Source organism: Lipophrys pholis (genome assembly GCF_963383615.2).
Source record: "Lipophrys pholis genome assembly, chromosome: 1".
Classification (NCBI taxonomy): Eukaryota; Metazoa; Chordata; class Actinopteri; order Blenniiformes; family Blenniidae; genus Lipophrys; species Lipophrys pholis.
Window position 1 is genome coordinate 3009632 of NC_137635.1, and position 23857 is coordinate 3033488.

At 41.1% G+C, this 23857-nt stretch overlaps 3 protein-coding genes across 5 annotated transcripts; 1 reads left to right on the forward strand and 2 right to left on the reverse strand.

The window, feature by feature from the left end:
* Positions 1–350: 350 nt before the first annotated feature.
* On the forward strand, positions 351–13404 carry LOC308109227 (cadherin-related family member 1a). 2 transcript variants are annotated; one of them, XM_080462664.1, is made up of 17 exons: positions 351–586; positions 1012–1107; positions 1481–1626; positions 1697–1747; positions 2033–2122; positions 2654–2740; positions 4019–4135; positions 4713–4856; positions 4941–5019; positions 5112–5212; positions 5299–5502; positions 5764–5916; positions 7233–7397; positions 8175–8242; positions 9568–9796; positions 10156–10410; positions 11771–13404. In XM_080462664.1, the coding sequence occupies exons 1-17, from the start codon at positions 526–528 to the stop codon at positions 12311–12313; spliced, it is 2589 nt and encodes an 862-aa protein (XP_080318790.1). In that variant the 5' UTR covers positions 351–525; the 3' UTR covers positions 12314–13404. The 2 variants fall into 2 exon arrangements, with proteins under 2 accessions (XP_080318790.1, XP_080318791.1); XM_080462665.1 differs by having other exon boundaries at positions 438–586; positions 10893–12620.
* Positions 13405–14009: 605 nt separating this feature from the next.
* LOC308119974 (leucine-rich repeat, immunoglobulin-like domain and transmembrane domain-containing protein 2) lies at positions 14010–17585 on the reverse strand. Its single transcript, XM_080480304.1, has 3 exons — positions 17448–17585; positions 16415–17196; positions 14010–16211 (listed from the first exon to the last, which is right to left on the reverse strand). Exons 1-3 carry the CDS (start codon positions 17555–17557, stop codon positions 15424–15426), a joined length of 1680 nt encoding a protein of 559 aa, XP_080336430.1. The 5' UTR covers positions 17558–17585; the 3' UTR covers positions 14010–15423.
* An 851-nt stretch (positions 17586–18436) lies between these two features.
* lrit1b (leucine-rich repeat, immunoglobulin-like and transmembrane domains 1b) lies at positions 18437–22206 on the reverse strand. 2 transcript variants are annotated; one of them, XM_080461326.1, is made up of 4 exons: positions 21926–22206; positions 21092–21552; positions 20579–20884; positions 18437–20427 (listed from the first exon to the last, which is right to left on the reverse strand). In XM_080461326.1, exons 1-4 carry the CDS (start codon positions 22045–22047, stop codon positions 19367–19369), a joined length of 1950 nt encoding a protein of 649 aa, XP_080317452.1. In that variant the 5' UTR covers positions 22048–22206; the 3' UTR covers positions 18437–19366. The 2 variants fall into 2 exon arrangements, with proteins under 2 accessions (XP_080317452.1, XP_080317451.1); XM_080461325.1 differs by having other exon boundaries at positions 18711–20427; positions 20522–20884; positions 21926–22205.
* Positions 22207–23857: the final 1651 nt, after the last annotated feature.

Consider the following 23857-nt stretch of genomic DNA (forward strand, 5'->3'; position numbering starts at 1 on the left):
GGCTGTTTGGGTGGATTCAGAATGTCAAAATACTTCATTGCAATTAGGCTTGAAAACGCTCAATATGGGGACCTCTGTGAATCTGTTGAAACCTTTTTTTGTGTTGAATCTGAAGAGAATAATCACAGATGAGATGTCTTTTCGGATCTTCGTGAGAATATTTAGTACAACGCAAAGGATCACTGACTGCAGACAGTTTATTTTAAGCCTATATCATAAATGGGGGCCTCGTGTACATCATCACATGTGTGTGGAGGTGTGATGATCACACCGTGTAGTGTGAAGACAGAACTCCCTTCCGAACCACGTGTGGGTTTTTCAGGAGGAATCGGAGCGAGATCAGCGCAGCAGAAGATGTGTGTGGAGGGACGGGATGCGTCACTGGATTAGTCCCTGAGAATCTGTCCCAGCCTCTTCCTCCTGAGCCTGCTGAGACGCCTCCAGAAGGGCACGACACTCACGGCTTCGCTTTTCCCTCCACCAAGCCTTCCACATGAGCCAGCCAAGCCTTACCTCCCCACCAGGATGAAGAAAGAAAAGAAAATGCACGCTTTGCTGTTTCTCCTGCTGCTTCACTTCACCTTGGGTAAGGCTCTGCTCTTTTTTTTTTCTTTTTATAAAACCCCCGTCTTGCTGTGTGGTTAAGACTCCTCACGTTGCTTTTATCTGGTTAATCCTCTCACACCGATGGCATGTCCATCTTAGTGTAGACTGTCCATGCTGCTTTTGCTCCGTTCGCCTCAATGTGTATTGAAGTTTTTGTTTGTGTTTTTCATCGTGTGACATTAAACCCAAAATGTGTTTATAATTCCTCTCCTTCCCCTCCCCTGCCCTCGACTCCTGCCCTCCTTTTTTAGCAAGTGAGTGTAACAGTTCTCAGTTGTTAGTTTGAACAAATCCATCATATTAATCGTCACATGTTTCAGTATTGTGGAGTAACTTTCTAATAGATGAGGTCAAGTCACTTCTCTTCAGATAACTGAGATTATAATTTTGTGTTTTACCCCAAAGGACAAACAGATTATGCCCCATATTTTTATGACAATGGTCCCAGCAGTACAAATGGAAATATGGCCTTGTTCAGCATCTCCGAGGATACGCCCATTGGTGAGTCTCACACCCATTGTTATTCTGATTTTACAAGTGATTGATGCAGGGAACCTCATGTGAGATGGTGCTTATTGTTGTTAAACCTGTAATTTCAAGTGTCTTGACTCTGAAAATGAAGTGATCCCACCTTGCATCGAGGCTCCAGCTAATCACTATAATACCTTTTGGATTGTGACGTACATCAGGGCTTACGGGAAGTAAACAATGCGGGTGGCGGCTCCACTGGCCTGATGATCAAATGTGCGGTTCACATTGAATACGAGACGTTTGACAAATGGAAATTAAGGCTTTGCCGCCGTCTCAGTACGATTTTCTATAAAAAGAAGTGATACCTGTGGCAGCTTGCTCACGATATTTTTTTTCCTCACAGGCTCACAGATCTATATCCTGAATGGGACAGATCCAGAGGGGGATCCAGTACGATACAGTCTGACTTATGAAAAGGGCACAGAAGAATATTTTAGTGTCGATCCTAAAACAGGAAACGTTACTCTAATTCAGGAGCTCGATCGAGAGGTGAGCCTGCTCATAAAAGCTCTTGAAAGCCCTTCGAATCAGAGTGACACTAAACATGTTCTTTTTACAGAAAGAAGGTGAAATCTCTTTGCTTGTAAGCATAACAGATGGTCGAAACAAAGTAAGTCTTTATTATGTGCTGTATTACATTCGTATTATATATATATGATTCATTTATTGCATTGTTCTCTCTTAGATTGCAGGTATAGATAATCCAGTGTAGTTTTTATACTCATGTTATAAATCTGCATTATATTTGTGTAGCAAAAAGGTACAACAATCATATTTTTATGATGTTTCTAGATACAAAATGAGGTATAAGGAGCATGAAAGATTATATTTGACGTCATTGGTTTTTAATCCCTACCTAAATATCCAAAAGTTATTTTTTTCTTGTTGCTCTCAGGTCGTTGAGAAGGTCAGAGTGTTTGTCACAGACACCAATGATGAACCGCCTGAATTTCAAAACCTGCCTTTCATCATTGACATTCCTGAGGTAAAATATGTCAAATCAACACAAATAATTTGATATATCAAGCTGTAAAAACTTTGAAATAGTTTTATTTTGCCCATATTAAGCCCAAACCCAGAGGGAGCAAGCAACCAAGTAGTTGTACTTTGTTGCTGTACTTTATTAGAAATGTCATCGACCTGCACTTTGGGATAGCAACTTACTTTTACTCCCTACATTTAAACAGAATTAAACAGAATTATCTGTACTTTACACTACTTATATTATTAAAAGTGGCTCGTTACTTGTTTTCTGTGACATTACCAATTAAAGTTGCTGTACCCACACTGACAAACATTGTATTATAATAACATTACTTATAGTGTTTTTATCCTCACATAAGTAAATGAATTGAATGGTTAATTTTACTTTTCCCCCCACAAGTATCTGTTGTTACACTTAAGCAAAGAATCTGAGTCATTTTGGCCACTCTTCTTGAATCTGAAGAGTCAGAAAACAAAATCATTGTGAATAAATTGGGTGTTGCAATGAATATCTCTGTTATATATTCGACAGGATACTACTCCAGGAAGCAGCATTTACAAAGTTGAAGCAGTGGACAAAGATATGGGCTCTGGAGGCAGCGTGTCATATTATCTACAGGTACATTTACATCTTTGTTTGTTTGCACAGTACACTCGAGATAGGCAGTAAGTGCTCTCTGACATGTGTGTAATAAGCTGACCTGACAGGATCTCAGCCACAATAAATGGTTTTTCTTTATCCTACTTGCACATGGTTTCCAACTTAATTCACATATGCAGCTTGTCACACGTTGGCTGTTACACCTGGAAGTCTGAGAACTGCTTTAACCTCTCACTGCCAAAAAACTTGTTAAAAGAGCAACCGAACAGGACAGGTTTTTGTTTTGTGTTTTTTTCACTTACTGATTTAGGCACTCTTTTTATTGTCTTCTTTTATTTTTAAAACTCCTCTTTATATTTGCCCCTGAGCCAGCAAGGCAAAATTGAAGAAAATGCTGAAATATAGGTAGAACCTTTTTTTGAGGCATTGGTCTGTAGTATTTATTATAAAAACAAAAACACCAGAGTTTTGTCTCTTTGCTTAAGCAAATGTTCTCTTTTTTTCCCAGTTCTTGCACCTGATTGATGCAAAGTAACCCATTACAAGTGGCAGTATCTATTTATTTTTAACATGTACCAAATACGACTAATTATAAATTATATTTAGTGCATTTCATGTACCTAATTTGTAAATATTTCATTGTAGGACGGTAATAATATACAGGCAATCTTCAAGATGCCCATTTAGATCTTTTGTTTTATTTTTTTTTACTGGACATAGTGAAATAAGTTTGGTTTGGCTTAGTTTTATGCCACTTTGGAGGAGATTTGATTTCTTGATTGACATGAAACAGTGTATCCTGCACATATTTCAATGCAGTTATTAATCATTACTCCCTTCGCACCACTATTATCTAGATAGTGATGCTGACCGGTCCGGTATGGGCGTGTCACTCGGGGGGTGAGCCCAGAGGTTGAGCTGACATCATGAGAGCTGTGCTACCATGTGCCGAGAAGAAAAAGAGCATTCGAGTGATGTGTGTGTGTGTGTGGGGGGGGGGGGATTAATCTCATACCAGCGAGCAGTCTGGAAATGGTGTTACTTCAGTGGATTAAATTTCAATTACATTTGAGCAAGGCATTGAAGGCTTAATAGGGGCTTAGGTTTGGCCTGGGCCAACAGATGACAGAACAGCGGTTGTTACTGTTCATGTGTGAACAGTGAGATAAAACTATTCAGAAAGGCCGGGGTTGCAGGTTGCATGTTGATACTGACTGGGAAGCGTCCGCGAAAGTATCTTGAGTGGAAATTTCCAGTATAAAATACGACTATCTGTGTCACACATTTTATCATCAGACGTCCCCCTTTGCCAAGTTCACCATTGATGGAAACAGCGGGATCCTCCGGGTCAAACCTGGAGAGACTTTGGACTACGAGACCACACCAACACACTTTGTGACAGTGGTTGCAAAGGTGAGACGTCTCTGTTATCCTCTATATTCAGGTTTAAATCATTGGTTGTTTTCTCAGGCTCCCTAAACACCTATCCACATCATAATACTCTACTGATCATGTTATTGAGATTTTTACTCGAGGAAATCAACATCAGGAGCATAAAGATGAAGTCGAGCCTGGAATAATACAGAAAATATGAAAATGACTCGAGTGAATCCATAACCCGGAAAACCTTTCTCAAACAGCGTCGCTTTCGACACGTTTATTCTGGTAGTTGTTCAAATTAAATCTGTTAAGAACCAGGGAGTTTTTAACAAGCATGTCTGGTGAGGTGTTGACACCATTGCTTCTGCAGTGGCGGTGATCGTCTCACTGTGAGTGATAGGGTCGGTGGAAATGAACACTTTGCTTTGCTTGGGCTCATCTGTGTGAGTAACTAGGTAACAGTCAGTAGATTTGGCCTCTTGAAAACCTCGGATTTATGATACTTGTCAAGGTTAACTTTGTAATAACAGCAGTTACTTGGGATGTCAGTATCTATTTAAGATGCATCTCAAATTAAGATCTTTTTGCTTCCTGCCTCATTTGTTCTCAGGACGGAGGTGGAAAGTACAAAGGGAAGCACCAGGTGTTGACGTCTACAGCGACCATAACGATCAATGTTATTGATAACCAGGACATGCCTCCATCCTTTGTGGGAACCCCATACTTTGGCTACATTTATGAAGTCTCAGTTCCTGTAAGTGTTTGTATTGCCTTACTCATGGTTGATTTTGCTTTTAAAAGATAATGCTCACAAATATCTTCTTATTCTTGCTTGCAGGGCTCCGAAATATTCACAGTGTATGCTAAAGATGGCGACCAAGGCAATCCCAACCCCATCCATTATTCCATCATAAATGGTGAGAACAAGGAAAACATGTTGTTACAATCAAGATTTATAAGCGTGATTGCTTTTTTTAAAGTCATAATCATACTTTATATGCACTTTCAGGAAGTGACGGCGTGTTTGACATAAATAGCACCAGTGGGTGCATCACTCTCACAACCTATCCGTCCCAGCTGAAAAATGAACTGTATGAAATTAAAGTCAAGGTAACACAATCTCTGAGTCATTACGTCTGGGAAACACGTGTACCGCTTTACCTGAATGTGTTAATGTTCTTTTTTTTTAAACCTAGGCCTCTGAGGTAGGACCAAACGATGAGCCGCTGGATTACGACGTCACCGTAGTGACAGTGCGGGTGGTGGATCTCAACAACCATCCTCCAACGTTTTATGGAGAAAACGGACCTCAGAGCAAGTTCGAGGTCACCATGTACGAGCACCCGCCTGCAGGGGAGATTCTCCGAGGCTTCAAGATCACAGTCAATGACTCTGATCAGGTAAATGTGTCTCCATCTGAGCGTTTAAACGTACGTGTGACGTTACTTGTCTCCAATTTCAGCAAAAGCTGGACAGGTACTTCACTGCCTGAAGCCTGTGAAGTACACGCAACCCCAGACACCGTATAAACTATGTTGAGCAAATTAGCTCATGAATTCAAAGTAATCGTGTTATACCCAACAGATTTTCACACTCTTTTTTTTTTTTTTTCTGCAGAAGTAACCTCATTTGCTTGTTTCCACCTTCACTGTAATTCTCAGGGAGCAAATGCAAAGTTCAAACTGAGGCTGGTGGGACCGAACCGAGTGCTGCGAGTGGTCCCTCAGACAGTCCTGAACGAAGCGCAGGTGACCATCATCGTGGAGGACACATCTGGCATCGACTATGAAAAGGGGGGCACGCTTTCTTTCAAGGTCAGATTTCAGATGGTCTATTGGAATCTGCTCTGTGTGGTTGAGTGGTCCTAAATGCTTTAAGAGCTCAAACAGTGGTTGAAGCAGTCTGCTGGGTCAATAATGTGTTTGTTGGAACCATAAAATTTAGCAGAGATATTTACATTCTTAGTCTTCCTAAATCTTATTATGGTGCTTCAAATGAACCAGAATCAGTTATTACAATGTTTTGGCTTCTAACCAGGTGCTTTATGAATCAAATTCAATGTTTTTGTCCGTGCCTGACTCACACTATCTCACATGTTAGAAAATGTTCAATTGTGAGCTCCTGAAATCACTGATGAATGCAGGAGCGTTTTTATTTGTAAAGATCTAGATCCTTACACAAGAGCGTCACCTAAATGGTTCCATGGCTGGTTTTTGATGATCTTCAAACTTGTGTGTAGGAACTGTCACCATATCTGAGACACATCGGGGTAATAATGGTTACCACTCTCGCCTCCCAGCGAGAAATAACCCGGTTCAATGAAGGGCTGCAGGATTTTTAAATGTGGGGTTTCCTTTTTCTGTCTGAGCATGCTCAGGTTCTCTACAATAGACATGCTTTTTAGGTTATTTGGTGGCTCTGATTTACCCGTCGGCATGAATGCGAGAGTGTGATGGACTGGCAACCGTTGTCGAATCTTTTGTTCAGTCAACTCCAGTTTCCTTAAGTTAAAGGGGCCACATTATACAAAATTCACTTTCTAATGGTTTTACAACAGTCATAATCATTCCCATACTTGGAAATGACGCCCCAGAAGTAAAACAATGTCTGTCAAAAGTGTGTTGCTCCAACCAGCCAATCAGAAATCAAACCCTATATAGTGTCATCGGGGGTTTAGCCAATCCTAATCAAGGTAGGCCCTCCCTTTGACTCCTCCCACAATTAGGCAGCTCTGCTCTGGCACATGGCACCATGAGAGGAAGTTCTTCCTCCTCTTCCCAAGATGGGCATGTGTGGGCGGGGCCAGTCCAGCTCACACAGACACTGCAGATTCGGAATGCAGCTCCTATGATCCAATATTCAAATGGAGGAAAATCAAGGAAAAGCTGGATTTGAGGCAATAAACTTTGAATACAACATTTTTGGACCAAGTTAGACAGAGATTGAATAGAAGTTGGATGGATGAATTATTACACTACATGTATTTTGTTCACTATACCCTACAGACATGCACTGTGTTTACAAATTAGTGGCTCGTGTGGCTCTTAGTCTCGTTTGTGAACTGGGTAATTGATTGATCCACTAAACGTTTCAGTTCTAATTCAATCCCTTTGCATGTGACTCCCCGCAGCTGCTGGCGGTGGAGATCGACACTCCCGAGCGTTTCAGTGCCACAGCTGACATCGTGATCAACCTGCTGGACACGAATGACAACGTCCCCAAATTCACGTCAGAGTATTACATCGCCCGGGTGCCCGAGAATTCTCCTGGAGGCTCCAGTGTTGTGACTGTGACAGTGAGTCAATCACTATTAAACTGTACTTTAACCTGGCCAAAGTGATTATATAATCCACAAATCCTTCGATGAATCCCTTTTTACTCAGTGCAGTTCATTATATGAAAGCAAGTTGGAGCCCACCAAAAAACAAAAAAACAAAATAAAAACGCAGTGTTCCCTGGCTTTTCCTGTACTTTGCTGCTTTTGGTTATGACATTTAATATCAGCATGTCACATTCTGGCATGTGCTCCATGTAATTCCCCATTGAGAGGGATTATTAATAGAAATGTTGGCACGTTTGACTCGTGCTTTCCATTAAACTGTGTGTGCCCTGGCAATATGTCTAGGTTACATCATGTGATGTAAAAAGCTTTAGTTTACTTCAAGGTTAAGCATGCCGACCTATGCTTCCATCCCCACTCATCACAGTAGAAAAAAAAAACTCCACCCACAATACATGAGCTTAAAGCCCCAGCTGGCTATGCACAACAGGGTTTATTAATAAAAAAATCTAAAAAAGCTTGATGGGCCTCATGCAGTCACATTGATTGGTATTCACGAATATATAGATAAATATATCTATGTACACTCACAGTTTACTAAATGCAGGCTGTATGTGCTATAAGCATTAAGTGTATAATCTGTGTGTGTGTGTGTGTGTGTGTGTGTGTGTGTGTGTGTGTGTGTGTGTGTGTGTGTGTGTGTGTGTGTGTGTGTGTGTGTGTGTGTGTGTGTGTGTGTGTGTGTGTGTGTGTGTGTGTGTGTGTGTGTTTTTATTTTTATTTTTTCCCCAGGCAAATGATCCAGACTCGGGGCCTTGGGGAAAAGTCAAATACACGATTTATGGATCAGGATCAGATTTGTAAGTAAAAACTTGTCGATCCTGCCAGTTTTTGTTTCGGTCTGATCAGATATTTAACTCCTGCTGTCCCGCTGTACACGTCACACAAAGCAGAACGTTGCTCAGAGGGTCATGGTAGGCTCAGCCCAATGGGGCATCTCTCCGGTGTCAACTTTGTGCCTTTGATGGAGGAGATGCAGAGGAAACCAGCTTGATTGGCCCCTCTGCTGCACAAACAGCTCGCTCGTAAAATGGCTGCAAGATGCTCGCTAATCTCCTAATTGGATTGGAGGGTTAAAAATAGACAGCCTGGCTGTCTCACATAGGCAGAGCCAATTAACATGCAGTGTGACAGCTGGAGCCCCAGAAATGGCAGCTTTGAAAAGCAAGGCAGCATGCAGTGAAGGAAAAGTGAGAATTTATGCCCGTCTGCAAGCAGCAACCAGAGTTAATTGTGTGAAAGTTATCAGTTTCAAAGAAACTTGTGAAATTTCACAGTGGAAAACAAGACCGAAAGTCGGCTGAGTAAGATGGCACAGAGACGACGTTAAACTTGAAAACACACATAAAAGCACCGTCGAATCTTCAACATATTGAAAACATTTTTGGGTGTAGAAGAGCATAATCATTTGTGTCGACACAGACTATCATTCAGTTTATTGTAGTTTCAAATCCACCTGAGTGAACTAAAACACTATTATTCAAAAACTTATTTTAGAAAGACCTGTAGTTTTGATAAGGAGACAGGAAGTCTTAACATTCAACTATCGTTTATAGATAAGTCAACATCTGTATTGATAACTGTTACTGTCACTTAATTTCATCCTTTCACTCTGAATAATACTCATAAAGTTTAAAACAAAAAAACGAGGAGGTTGTACAGATTGTGTTTGATTTTGTGTTTAAAAGCAGGAAGTAAAAGTAAAAGTTGCTGCAAAACTTTCCTTCTTCCGCTGCGTTTAAGTTATGCAACATATTTGTTGATCTTTAACATAATTTGGCTAAAATTCCTACACGAGTATTAGCAATTGAGTAATTGACATTAAATAAAATATTAACAAATTAAAAAAAAAGTCTTATATTTTTTATGTGCAGTTACAAAAAGGACAAAAAAATATATAGATTTATTTTTATATAGATTTATTCAAACCTGATTTAGATTTAAAATTACACTTGTTTTGTTTCTGTATATCGATGAATCACCCAGATTAATTTGGGTTCTCGCCGTGTTTCCGTTAGTAAAACACAGACATCTGTTTTGAATCTGTTCATATGAGTCACCTGGTGATTCGCAGGGTTTATGTAAATGCGACGGTGACTCACACGCTGCTTTGTCTCGGCTGTAGGTTCGCCATTAACCTGTGGTCGGGCATCATCTCCACGCAGCCCTGGACCAGCCTGGATGCAGAGGTCAGATCGAAATACAACTTTTACGTCAAGGCTGAAGACTCGGAGGGGAAGTACAGTTTGGCTGAAGTTTTTGTCACCGTCCTCGACATGAATGACCACTCACCAGAATTTGATGACAAACTCCTGGAGAAGACCATGATCATAGGCACACCTGTCAAAGTCGAGGTACATCAAGCCACATCAACGTCCCCTCGGACAGAGTGCTCAGTTTAGCCTGCTATTGTATGTGTTTGAAAATTCTTCCCGCTGGTTTGTCCCTGACATGTTTTTCAGCAGAAGTAGTAAAATCTCTTGACCGTCATATATTTACAGCAACATGAGTGTCAGCTCTAAAGCTTGACAGAAGGACAAAAGCACGATTGAAAGCGAAGGTGTACAAAGCAAAGGTTTGTGGATTTCAGAGAACATGCAGATGATCTGCTGCAGTGACGTATAAAGGCAACAGCCAAAGAGAAAGAAGACGATTCAGGAAAGTGAAAGGCTTCTCGGTGTCTCTATTCAGACTCGAATCCTGTTTCTTCCAGGCAGTGGACGACGACGCAGAGTCTCCAAACAATGTCATCGAGTACTCCATCATGGCAGCCGACCCGGACAACGCGTTTGACATCAACACCGACACAGGGGAGATCCAGCTGAAGCCCTACATCAAGTCCATGGAGATCGTGCAGAACATCACCAGGCAGAAGGACTGCAAGTGGTCTCTGGTGGTGCAGGCCAAGGACCGAGGTTCCCCGTCCTTCAGCACGACAGCCGTGGTCAATATTGACATCACAGAGGCGGTAAGATACCATCAGGCTCGTGGCTCGCTTGCAGCGCTTCTTAGTCCAGGCATGCGCTGTAGTCTTCGGCAGTTTAAGATAAATTAGTAGGCGATCATGCTGCTACTGCTGAACCAGTGTCCTTCAGTTTGTCAGGCAGCCACATTACCATGACTTCATCTTCATACAGGAGGTAGTATTACTTCACAAAAGCAACTGAAGCAACAATAGTTTAACATTAACAAAGATTCATTCTGCATCGTTTCCCAAAATTGGTGTTGAATCAGAATCAGTTCTTCTGTTAGAGTTGGCTGTTTCCATGCCATTAACTCTAAGCACAACAAAACAGCAAATAAAAATCCTCCTTTAAAGTTTTCAGTCATTTACATCGATCCGTCATTGTCTGATCCTTCGTTGTTTTCATCATGCATTCATCCTTTCACCCTCCATGATGATCCAATGTCTTTTGGTTTTGTTTCTGTGTTGTGTATCGTGCTTTTCAGATCAAAGGTCGAATTATTTCATACTTCATGGGCCTCAGCAAGCGTCCGCTGACTGTTTTTGGAATTTTTTTCAGCATGGTCACATCCCTCATTTCACTGACAGTCTGCATATCCACATTCCTGTACTGTCATTCGGTGAAAAAGTCCCGAATCAACCCCGAGAGTAACTATATCAAAGTGATCCGCAGAATCAAGTGAGATATAACAGGCACTTTATTCATGATCACTAACCAAATGTTTACTGGCTGGCTATTGTCTGTAAAAGAGTACTGGAGCACATTTATAAGAACAATATAGTGACAGTTGTAATAAATTAATTATTCTTGTTTGTTTTTGTATTTTAACTTTATTTTTGATTTTTTCTAACTATTTACTTTTCATATGTACAATTTTTATACTTCTATAAAACTTTCTAAGTGTGTAGTATATGCACTTTTTTTATCGAAAGCATGACTCAGATTATTTGGCTGTTAAATTGACTAAGCCTTTTACTTTGGGTTTAGAGGTGGATTTGCTGACTTTAATCTTCATTTTTTATTTTATTTTTTAATTCCCCCCCCCCCCCCCCTCCGCAAACATGCATGTCACAGTTTTGGTTGTCATCCTTGTCAGAGAAATCCTAATGCACCGCACTGCCAGACGCACTCCCAACAACTAGTGTTGTGCTTAGTTCTTTCTTAGCGGTGCATCAGCAGTGTTGCTCTGTAGGACAGAGGAAGACGGGCGACTGAGTGTGAGTGTGAAAATGTAGACATGTTGTCAGGGTCTCCTCTGTCAGTGCTTTGTGCATCATCTCTCACGCTTGCATGCTATGGCCAAATGTTGCATTACACGGCTGGGATTTAGATTCAAACTATCTTATTTGTGCTCTTTTACAGACTCCTCTCAAGGGGCCTATGGCGGCCTTTTTAATGAAAAGTAGGGACAATCCTTTGAAAGCCCTAGGCATGGTCACTGTTATTATTAGTGTGTTGGTAGGAGTGACTGTCTTGATCTCCACGGCTGTGTACATGCGCAACTCAAAGTCCAACAGGATCATGCCGGTGCGCCGCATCATAAAGCGGAGACCCAGGGACCACCAGGGCTGGACCTTCAAGTTGCCTGGTGTCAAATTCACCAACTCTTCGGAGAAGTTCCTCATTGGCGACCCAGCGGGCAGCCCCCAGCGGGACATAGGCAGCCCCCGGCCAAAGCCTCCTCCTCCCATTGCTCCCTCCCTCCCCCCTCCGCCCCCCTCCAACACACGGTCCTGCGAGAGGCCGCGGGCCGTCCCAACAATATCTGGCGCGTTGGCCTCGAAAGCCTCCAAGAAGGCAAAGTCTGGCCGGCGCAAAGAGGGGAACATGAGCTCCGCTTTAGTGTCTGAGCTCAAAATGAAGCTGGAGCAGAAAATCAATGAGAGCAACCAAGGCTATTATTAAATATGTCATCTTTTGTCAGCTTTGTTGCCCTGAATTCGACTGAACTTCACGTGAAGATTTGGCCGGGTGAGCCAACCTTCATCTAATGTCACACCAGGAAGGTTTATAGGTATGAATGTCCGAGAGAAAGGTACTAAACTGCACCGCATCCTGAACAGACCTGGTGCAGGGAAAGAGGTGCTACAGCCTGCTGCAGTCAGAGATAACACACCACACTGCCATCTTGAGGAGGATGGCATCAGCTTAACAAGAAGAAGCACCACTGTAAATTCACCAAGAGGAACATGTAATATTTTCAATGAGAGATAAAAAAAAAAAAAAAAAAAAAAAAAAGGATTTTTGCCCCATAAATCCTTAACAAAAATCCTTGATGCTTCCTGGAGCATGCAGTTTAATGACACAGTCATGAAAAAACTAACAAAAAAAACAAAACATCACTGATTTTTATGAAGTGCTAAAACACCTGTGTGTTAATATTTTTATGGTGTTACATCAGCGGCTGAGAAGTTGCTTTTTTGTATGATTACAATGTGCCACGGTAGATTTTCACAGTAACAGAGCTTGCTTTAATTTATTTGAGTGAGTAAATGTAAGAAATTCAGAAAGATGCTTTTATATAACTCTACATGGGTCAGTTTTATGTGTACAGTATGACGTAATTTCCATGTTTTATAGTCTACATATAGGACAAGATTCCAGCTCTGTCTTGCAGTAGTACATACCATAAATGAACGCATCAGGTTCCACTAGTGGATAGCCTCGTGCTTGACATTGTCAAGCTCAGATTACCATATACACAATATGCTTGGACAATTCCTCGGAGGATTCAGATATTTAAATGTTGACAAGATGACAAACATTCAGGGTCCACAATGACACTTTCCATGTTATTCTTCAATGCCTTCAAATATTAGGCAAATAAAATGTTATCACACTATTGAGTATCTAGTATTTGACTATATCTTAACTTATTACTGTTTTAAGTAAGTTAGGATCAACTATATATCTTAAATGTGGATTACACTTGCCTGGTCCTTCAAAGTAACATATTTGTACTGTCTTTGTACTGTCTTGATTTTGAATAAATATTTAAAAAGAAATAGTTTTGACTGTGTTCAATTTATTTCCCCCTAGTTGATAAACTAATTTGTCTTTATTTAGTTTGACTGTCAGATTGATGTCAAATGTCTTTAAAGGCACAAAACAAAAGTCCATCAGTCGTTAGACAAAGCCTTGTCAAACAAATGAGGTTTGGTGAGGTACGTGAGGAAGAGAGTTTTACTTTTTACTAATTTATAGTAGGTAATTAACCGCAAAGCGTTTATCTGGACGGTGGGAAGAAACTGGACTATCTGAAAAAATGAATGCGCAGAGACGATCTACGGTCCCCCAAGCTGGCTCGAACTGGAGGTATTCTTCATTTTGTTTGAATAACTTAGCCAGGACGTATACACTTCAGTGACTTGTAAGACAAATATATATATATATAACTGTAAATACTTCTTTCTTTCTCATGTATTATTTCACTATCTGACATTTTTAACCATTGTCCTAAGCCTTCTATAGGAATTAAGTCCTAGTTTAAATGACGAAATATTGCTATTCAGTTTTTTATTTACCTACAAATATAACGTTATATTAAATTAAGCAGCTTCCTATAAAAGATCAATAAAGTTATTGTTTTTTTGTTTTTTTTCGATTCTAACTTCTGAAACATTGCTTACAGTGACATGGCGTATAACGTGAATAAGGTGGATACTTGACATGAATACTCTCATTTAAAAGGTTTTACAACAAAATGTGTATGTATTGTCGCGGTGGCTGCACCACCGAAACTGACTAAAAAAATGTAATAATGCTGAAAATACTGGCTATCGCACGTTCGATTTATGTCCTCACAGAGGGAGTTCAGAGATGTCATTAAATGGGACTATCATGTCCTACTGACAGGGACTCAGATAGAAAATCGCTTTAATCTGCTTACCAGTGTATGTATAAATGCACAGGAAAACACTGCTTATGTAACAAATCCTCTGAGTGATTGTGCTAAAAAATCTGTGCTTGTCTCAGCATTCATCTTTCAGTTCATTTTAATCCACAACCAACACATTTTAAGCCATGACTTGATAAAAAAAAAAAAAAAAAATTCAGTCTGTAAAAACAATACAGACGTGTTGTTTTCACCAAAAATGAATCACAAATCTTCACCCTAGAAATTTTCATTTAGTCTGATGATGGTGATGAAGAAGTCTGTGCAGTATTGTGTGGTATCTTTAGTACATAAAAGTACATTTATATACATTCAGTATCAAAAAAAAATTCTGGAGGAGGAAAAAAGGCATTTTCTGATTTTAGCAGATAGACGTATTTACACTGAGTTTGCACATCTCATGTTTCCTGTAACATTTGAACTATAGTTAGATTAAAATGTTAAATTGTCAGTTTACTTTAAATATCTGGTAAGGAAGAAGAAAATATTGGAAGTATACGTGAATAATTGTATTGTAATAGAGTAATTTCTTACAGAATCGAATATCACTTGGCCTTCTGTAGTTGTACAATGAAATGTATGTCTCCATGAGAGGTACAGTCAAACTTTTTTTTCTTTATTATAGTGCACGAAATATATTTTATTTCATCTTTATGAGACTAATGTCCTCCCACAGGAAAATGAAGTAGGCAGAAGGCGAGGTCCATTTGACTTTTTGATGAACATTTTAGCTGTGTGATTTTGTGTTCCGTCATTTATTTCATTCACAGCATATGAACTAAAAGCATTTTTTTACATTGTTCTTCACTTCTGGTTAAAGAAATGTGAAAAATAAAATCACATTTTGTGAAATAGTCAAGTAATTTGCTGCATTTTTGACTTTTTAAAACATAAAAAAAGGCTTTAAATATTTTAGTTTATGTGTTATAAGTCTGACATATATGGATGTTTCAGTGTTTTCAGTGAATTATAGAAAATATACTTTTTCCATGATTTTTGCATTCAAATTTTTTCGAGACGCTTCTGTACATGGCAGGCACAAACTTCTTCAGCTATGCGGTTTACCGACATTATTTACAAATTACATTCTTTACACAGGTATGTACAGCTTTTGGATTTGCTAGTACAGATGAGCTGCACTCCCTCCTTTGAACCGATCCTCCGACTTCCGCCTCTTCTTGGGCTTCTCCTCCGAGTCCCTGCACAGGCCTTCGTCACTGGCCGCCTGCAGGCTGTCGAAGGTGCCCTGCCTCTCGGTCCCCTGCAGGTTCTCTCCCCACATCCTCCTCTTCTTCCACAGGTCCACGCAGCGCTCAACGCAGCTGAACCGGGCCTCCGTGGTGCAGGCGTACATGCCAGCCGGCACGGCGAGCACCATGGCGCACACGATCACAATGATGTGGATGAGCCGCTCTCGTTGCTCCAGCTCGCTGATGTCACTTCCTGTCACGAACACGATGCACTGGCCTTCTCGTGGCCGATGGTTCTTCAGCGTCACGCACACCTCGTATTTGGTCACGGGAAGCAGGTCGCTGACCGAGTAGCTGTTGATGCCAGGACCGATGTAGATCATCTCCTTCCTGGGTGAATTGTATTTGCCAAAGTGGATGGTGAACCAGGTTTCCGATGGGTTCTCCGTTGCTGCGTGCCACTCCAAGGTGATACCGTAAACTGTCTGTTTGGCGATGCGGATGTCGATGTAGGCGTTTTCATCGGACGACAGCATGGGGACAGGCGGGGGGAGGCTAGTGGAGGAACTGTGGGAGCTGATGTTGAGTGTAATGCCGACGGAGGAGTTTCCAATGAAGTTGTTAGCCATGCAGGTGTAGACTCCTTTATCTGCTGGGTGAAGAGAGGGAATCACCAACTGGGAGGTCACCGTCTCCTCGTCTATTTGGGTCTCTGTAGCTGCAAGGAGAACACAGTGCTTCAGAAACTAGAGCACAGTCTGGTAACATGGTAAAGTATAATAGCAGTATAACAGTGGTTTTTTCTGTTCAGAAAATCATGCAACATGAAAAATCACGTATACCTCGCGACGTGCACTCACAACAGGTTTCCAACAGTTTAATGGAGGGTACTCATATAAAAAAAAAAATATGAAATCTTACCAGCAAATCCTCTTACAATCTTCAGACTGTACATCCAGTGGATGGCCGGGCCTGGCCTGGCCTTAACTAAGCATGTGAGCGTTGCATTTGCACCGAGAGGTACAGAGATGTTTGTTTCTGGGGCGGAGGTCACCGGCTTCATGCATGTCTTCAGCTGGATCTCGTGGAAAAACCTGTCTGCTTTGGACGTGGGTCCGGAGCACATCAGATAGGAGTTCATCAGAATGATGGGAGGGCCGACCGCCTTGATGAATTCAACAAACCCTTTGAGGCGGCAATCACACAACCAGGGGTTATCATGGAGCGCCAAAACCACATTGGCCACGACCCCTTCTTTGCCCCAGGATTTCTCGGCTGTTTGGTAAAGAGGCCAATTAGTGAAAACGTCTTTTGATATGACAGTAAGCTGATTGAAGGATAAATCTAAATAGGTCAGTGCCGGTAAGTGTCTCAGTGCATGTTCAGGTAGCACATCCAGTCGATTGTGCTTCAGATCCAAAATCTTGAGTTTGGGTGTTTCCTGAAAAGCCGTCCACGGCACTGAAGTCAACTTGTTTCCTTGTAGCCTCAATTCGGTGAGCTTAGCGAGCCCCTCCAGACTTTTGATGTTCATGAGGGTGATGTCATTAAAGTTTAACCACAGGAACTCCAAGGCACTGACATGGGAGAACGACCTGTGCGGTAACTCAGTCAGGTGGCAGTTTTCTATTCGGATTTTTGTGAAGTTATCAGGGATGTCTTCTGGTATTCTCCCCATGGAGGTTTCCATACATAGCAAAGATCTAGGACGGTGGATAAAGCATGTATTGAGAAGAGACACTCATGTTGATCATGAATTCTATCCTTCACACAAAGATAAACAGTAACTATAAACATTTGTACATCACTATGATGTCTCTCTAAAGGTGTCAAAACAATCCGACTGAAGCTCCATTCAAATCAATGCTTCGGTTGTCCAAAACAGGTTTATGCCCGACACTTGGCCTACTTTTAATAAAAAATCTATAGTCTCTAGAATTCAGTGGTCCCTTACCTCCCGAGGTTTTCATCTGTACAGGAGCAACCAGGCAGACAAGTTGATGATCCAGGGGTGATGAGATACATGATTAAAGCGATACGTAATGAGACATTGACGGTGTCCATGTTCCTGGACGAGCATGTGAAATAGGCCTGTGAGGGCTGGACATGCTTGTGGGCTGCGTGGAGGAAAGCCTATTACCTTAATCTTTCTTGACGTAACACTTAAGACACATGAGACACAGGAAAGGTGTATTTATAGTGATGGTCCACTTTGGATATTATTGTTGGGTTTGCATGAAATGAATTTTATTTTTACTATTTCGCGTTTCCAATCTACTCGTGGTTTTATTTTTATTTTTTTTTCAGGTATAACTTCTCCAAAATGCTTTGCGTCATAGTCACTGAATTCATTCCTGCCAGGACAGGAGGTCCATCTGTATTAAATGAACCGGAGCCCGTCAGGCTTAGTGGTGCTGAGAGGGAGGGCTGCACAGGGACAGAGACAGATGTCTGGAAAGAGCTGTAATCTGACCTCAATAAGCTCAGCATTGGTCGTCACTCAGGTTGTTAAAGGCTGAATCAGCGAACACTAAAAGTGTGAAAACATAACATCCACCTCATTGTCATTTTGATAATTTTATTCTTTTTTTTTTTTTTTTCCATTTCATGTCTCAGCATTTAAAATAAAACTTAGTTAAGAGGTAAATGGAATAATTTGAAAACCAGTGATGTATTTTCTTTCAGGTCAACTGTGTTTTTAATTTTGTTTAATATTTATATTAATTAATATTTCTATTTCCCAGGTACAAAGCAATGTCCCAATCTAGCTCAGCAACAAACCATTGTTTTAATTAAAGATGTCACACTGGTAGTACACTAAAGACACACACCAGCATGTCCGTATATTTGTAATGACTGTGCTAACATAAATTATATCACACATAAAACTAAAGCTGATGTGAAAAGTATACCGGCCATAAACAAAGTAAAAAGACCTTAATATGAACCAACATTTATTTTATAACCCTAATGCCTCACTTCTTAGTATTTGAAATCTGTATTTTAACCTACAACTGTAAGCTCTGAGGAATCTTAATGAAAAGTCCCATTTTATAGAAATGAGATCTAGCCTGTTACAACACACACCTATAATTTTGTGGGTGTTTTTGAAAACAATATGAGCTGTTGTGCTACATAGCCTGCCTTAAAATAGCTGTATAATCCACATAAGCACGGTCATTTTAAAGATAATTTCTATTGTCCACAAAATAAAATTGGGAGCACGTACCAGTTTAATGGTTTTTTTTTTTAATGTTTTTTTGTTTTCATAAAAAACAAACAAACAACAACATATAGTACATTCATACATACACATATGTTTCAGGTTAGAAATAGTTGCACATTATAAAACATACTGTATTTGAAGTTGTGGACCCAACAGTAAACCTGGCACATGGAAATGGTACTGACATAGAAAATAGACTAAACTGCTGGTTTCCTTGATACTTTGTATTTCAAAGATTCAAACACAACGTAGAGGTTACATCCATCTTGGAAAAAAAATAAATATTGAATGGGTCTAACAGAGTTTCGAGATCAAAAGCATCAAGATAGTTTCCCTGCAAAACATCACCATTCAAAGTGTTGGGTAAATTTAAAAAAAAAAGTTATTTTTACACATGTACACCATATTTATATAGTAAAACAGAGCCCCCAAATAAAGTTTCCCTTTTTGCTTCTCCACCAAATAAATGGTGGTTTTTATTCGCTCATAGTAGTGAAATAATGTCATACAGGAGGTCCAGCGCTAACAGAGCTATCGGTCACTTGAAAAGAAGATCACCACAGTCTTTGAGCAGCACAACGGTTTATCCATTCACAGGCAGTTAGAAAACAAAGTGCGTCCTCTTGAAATTGAGGCATGAGTTTGTTTCAGCAGAAGTACTCATTTGGTGGCCCTTCAGTCCTGGCTGTGGCCCCTGAGTCAACGCTTGACCTCGCTGAGAGCAGCCTGTTGGACTCGTCAGGGTTGAGCCGGGTAAGGTACTCGCCCTCCATCCCCATCCCCCTAGCCTTAGCAGTTGGGCCGAGGGTCTCAAACGTGACGTATGAGTCCTGCATTTCCTTGGTTTGTCTCCCCAGCAGTTTTTGGCAGTGTTTCTTGATTGCCCCGCAGCAAACAATCAGTGTCAGGGGGACAGCGATCACACACGCCACGGTTATGACCACCACGTTGATAAGCTTCTGGGTGCCACTGGCGCTGGCTGCTTCATCTGTTGAGAAGATTACGCACTGCTCCTTTTTCGGGATCAGGCCTTTGACGCAAATACAAGCAATGTACTTTGTCTTTGGCACAAGGCCCTCGATTGTTATGCGGTTCCTCCCAGGGCCCACGTTGACCCGGCGCATGTCTCTCTCACCAAACACGGCATAAAGGACACTAAACTCTGTGGTGTTCGTGGCCGTCGGGGCTCGCCAGTTCAGCGAGACTGTGTGGTCCGTGTCACCGATCACCTTCACCGAACGCACTACCCGCTTCTCAGGGGCTTGCTGTAAGGATGAGGCGTTGGCTGCCAAGTTACTCAAAGCATCCGGTGGCACCTCCACTGTTTTCTGAATGTCTGACGCTTTGCCCGCCTTGTCAGAGACGCTGTAGCTCTCAATCTCATACTTCCCGGTCACACCTTTGCCGTTGAGAGGTTCTATGATGGGTTGGGCAGCGGAGGTAGGTGGCGGGACATATCTGGCGATGAGCTTCTCCTGGTATGCTGCACGTCCAATGCCTCCAGGTCTCTTCCCTCTCGCTCTCTTTGGGGCACCACCGCCCGCTTCTTCTGAACGGATGGAGTCTGTGATCACCAAGGAGATGATGGCATCAGCGGTGCCCACGAAGTTGGTAGCTGTGCACACGTACTTCCCAGAGTCGCGGTAAGAGACTGCAGGCACGCTGAGAATAGACCAAATGATGCCCTCCTTTGAGACCTCTTCTTGAACTGAAAAATTGAAAGAGCAAACATCCAAGGTGTTAAGCAGATTAGCAAGCGAAACAGCAGTTTTGATCTCATTGACACCTTGACTGGGACTCACATAAATGTTTTAATTTAAGTACATCTGGATTTAGTCCTGGCCAAAAAACGAACTCACTGGTGCCGTTAATTTTCTTGCCATCGGCGCGGCTCCAGGACAGCTCGGGGATGGGAACTCCAACTGTGCCACAGCGCAGGAGGACATTGTTGCCCAGCGAGCTCCGAACACGAGCCACAGCCGTGTGCACTCGGGGTCCCTCGCACCTCTGAAGCTCCGCGTCAGTGAACAGAACCCCGGACAGGCTCTCTGGATCGGCACACTTCAGCCGAGTGTCTATGAGCGCCACGGATGACGAGGGGGATTTCGGAAACTGGACCAGATCATACAGTCGGCAGTCGCACATCCACGGGTTGTCATGAAGACCTGCAGGGGAAACCAAGAGTGAAAAGTATTAACACAGTGTGTTAAGATAAAGTGAATTTGTCCAACACACAGCAGACAATAACTATAATTAGACTAATCCCGAACGCAGCTTTTAAAGCTGCTGGTGTCAGTGAAGTGGCCATCATGCAAGGCAGCTTTAAAAATATATACGTTCAGAATCCTAAGATGTCACGGCATCATCCTCACCCAGAATTAGTTTGGAGGAGTCGCTGTCTTGGGACGGCTTCACACTCAGCCACATTGTGAGAACGTCGCCGGGAATGGTCGCCAGGCTGTTGCTCGATAAGTCCAGATAGGTGATGTTCTTTATGTAGACGGTTGCTTCAGTTGGGATGGTGGAGATCTTGTTGTTGTGCAAATCCAGGAGTCTCAGATTTGGCATGTCAGTCAGAGACCCCCAGGGGAAGGAGGTGAGCATGTTCCCGTCCAGCCTGAGCTCATTCAGGTTGTAAAGTCCCCGGAAACTGTCAGCAGTCAATGAATTCAGTGAGTTGAAGGACATCCAGAGGAACTCCAGATTGTTGAGATAGTGGAAGTTGTCACTGGAAATCCGTGTGACTGCTGTCTTCTCAATGCGCAGCTTCGATGTGTCAGTGGGGAAATTTGGGGGGATCGCAGTAATCTCTGGGTCATTGCAAAGCACGCTCCTGCAAGGAATAAAATAAAAATAAAAATACAATAAAAGTATAAGATCATGACAGTTCTCAGAAAAATATTTGTTCTACTTTAAATCTTGAGATTAAAAAGTGGTTTTCACATAAGACAAGGCACAATAATAATTGTAATTTCATCTGGATAAATGTAATGTAGTTCAGTTTGAGGGAAAAAAATAACCTAGTAGCCTATTGTTCAGTAACAAGCAAAGAAGATTAAAGAGCAACTCCAAATTAATCCTCCAGTGGACAGTGAGTGAATGGAAGAAAGCTACACGCAATTTACAAAAAAGAACAAACAAAAAATAAACAAACTCTTCCACTGCCAGTAAATTCAGAATAAATTCAAATAATTAATTTTTTTTACCTTGCTTTTGATCCGTCGCTCAGTTTGTGGAAGAAGCAGCTGCATTGTGCAGGACATGAACTGCCCATCGAGGGCGAAAATACTAAAGCCAAACAAAAAACAGCAGTGAAATGTAGATTCATGTTTCCACTGCAAGCAACTCGAGTCACTATGCGACTAAACTATGATTTAGAAAGAAAGAACAAAAAACAGGAGGGGGTGATAGTGATCCTTCTAACGGGACTTCAGATGCATGGTGGTGGTTTGCAGGCTCACAGCTCCTCACTGCTCCGACTGGTCTGAATCCTCAGATAAAAAGGATAGGCAGGGATTAGAGAGGGACTTGGGTTATTTTCATTCCCACGATTAGGCTATTGCTTCCTGGAAGCTGATAGGCTGCATAGTTTTCATTTTCAGTCTCAAAGAAACATTGACAAACTGCTCATTAGATAGTTATTCATACTCGGTGGGATTTACCATCAAGTCAGAATATTTAATTCAACTTAATTTGTTCACTATTTTACAATATTCTAAAAGATAAGATCTTTTTTTTTCCTAACCAAAGGCTAAACTTATCACAAGTACGATTTAAAAAAGAAAACTTATAGGTTTTCTGTATATAATTATACAAATGAGTTTTTAATAGTATTCTAATTTTCCGCAATACGTGAGCGTTTTGTCAGGAAGTACATTTCACACGCTCCTTGAATAGTACTGCATCATGACCACTAGATGGCAGTGGGGAACTTCCCAGGTTATTTATAGTAATGTTCAATCTAGATTCCTTCATGCAGATACAAGGCTGCTCTGTACAATCAGGTGTGTAGAGCAGCATCTGAAACATGCAGGACTCTGTTGCTCTGCCGGATGTACTGGGACTTTTGTTTAAAAACCATTCAAAGTAATCCGAAATTAGATCCACACAAAACATTGTTTTCATACTTTTACAATCTTCTGTGTGTGAAGATGAGCTGGGATGTAAAAGCCTGTGTGATAGCTGTTACATTGTGTATTTAATTTCTTTTTTTAAGTATTAGTATTCAGCAGAAATAGCGGAAATTTGCCCATGTTCAGGGTGACACACTTTGTAGATCTCAGACGTGTTGCCACTGAGGGTTTTTTTTTTCACAGGTATGGGGGTTAAAGGGCACTGCAGCACGACCGGATTGAAATCCTTTAATCCACTCATCCCTCCATCACTTAATTATCAGTCTTTGTTTCTTTTCTGTCAGGAGGGCTGTCCCAAACAGGGTAACCTTAAACCCTGCGTCTTTCCCTACTACACTTTAATCTGATCAGGCTACATAGAGCTTATTTTTTTTTACTTTAATAAGTGAAATAAAGAATAAAATGTGATAACACAGTTGTGAAAAAATTGTGATACACGCAGATAGAGTCAGTAAAAAGTACTCACAGACTGATAAACCCTTGAAGGTTCTAGTGCTTTGTGTGACTTGTTGACATCTTATCGATTAAATCATACCTCTGTGATTTTCATTTAGTCAGAGATGTCAGATAATTTTAAAACTATAGGAGCAATTTGTCAATTAAATAACTGCTATTCTTACCCACTATTGACTATTTTTTATTTTTTTAAATCATTGAATGAACTTTTTCAAAATGTACTCATTTGCATTCAAGGTGTCATCATTTTACTCATCTGGTCCATTAAGATCAAATGCATTAAATACTTTTTATAAAAGTAAAATGTATTATCAAAGTAAGGAATACAACCCATCCTACTTTATATAATGCATCAATGTGCCTAAATAACCTGTTTGTCTCTGTTTTGTCTGGAAAACAAAACCATTTCTTGTATTTTCGTCTTCTTTGTTCATAGTCTTCTGGTCACAACAGTGAAACCTTTGTTTCATTGCAAAGCCAGCAGATTATGTTTGAGTAATTAACTATTTGCCAATGGACTTGGCAGAGTTGCCCATTCTTTTTTTTTTT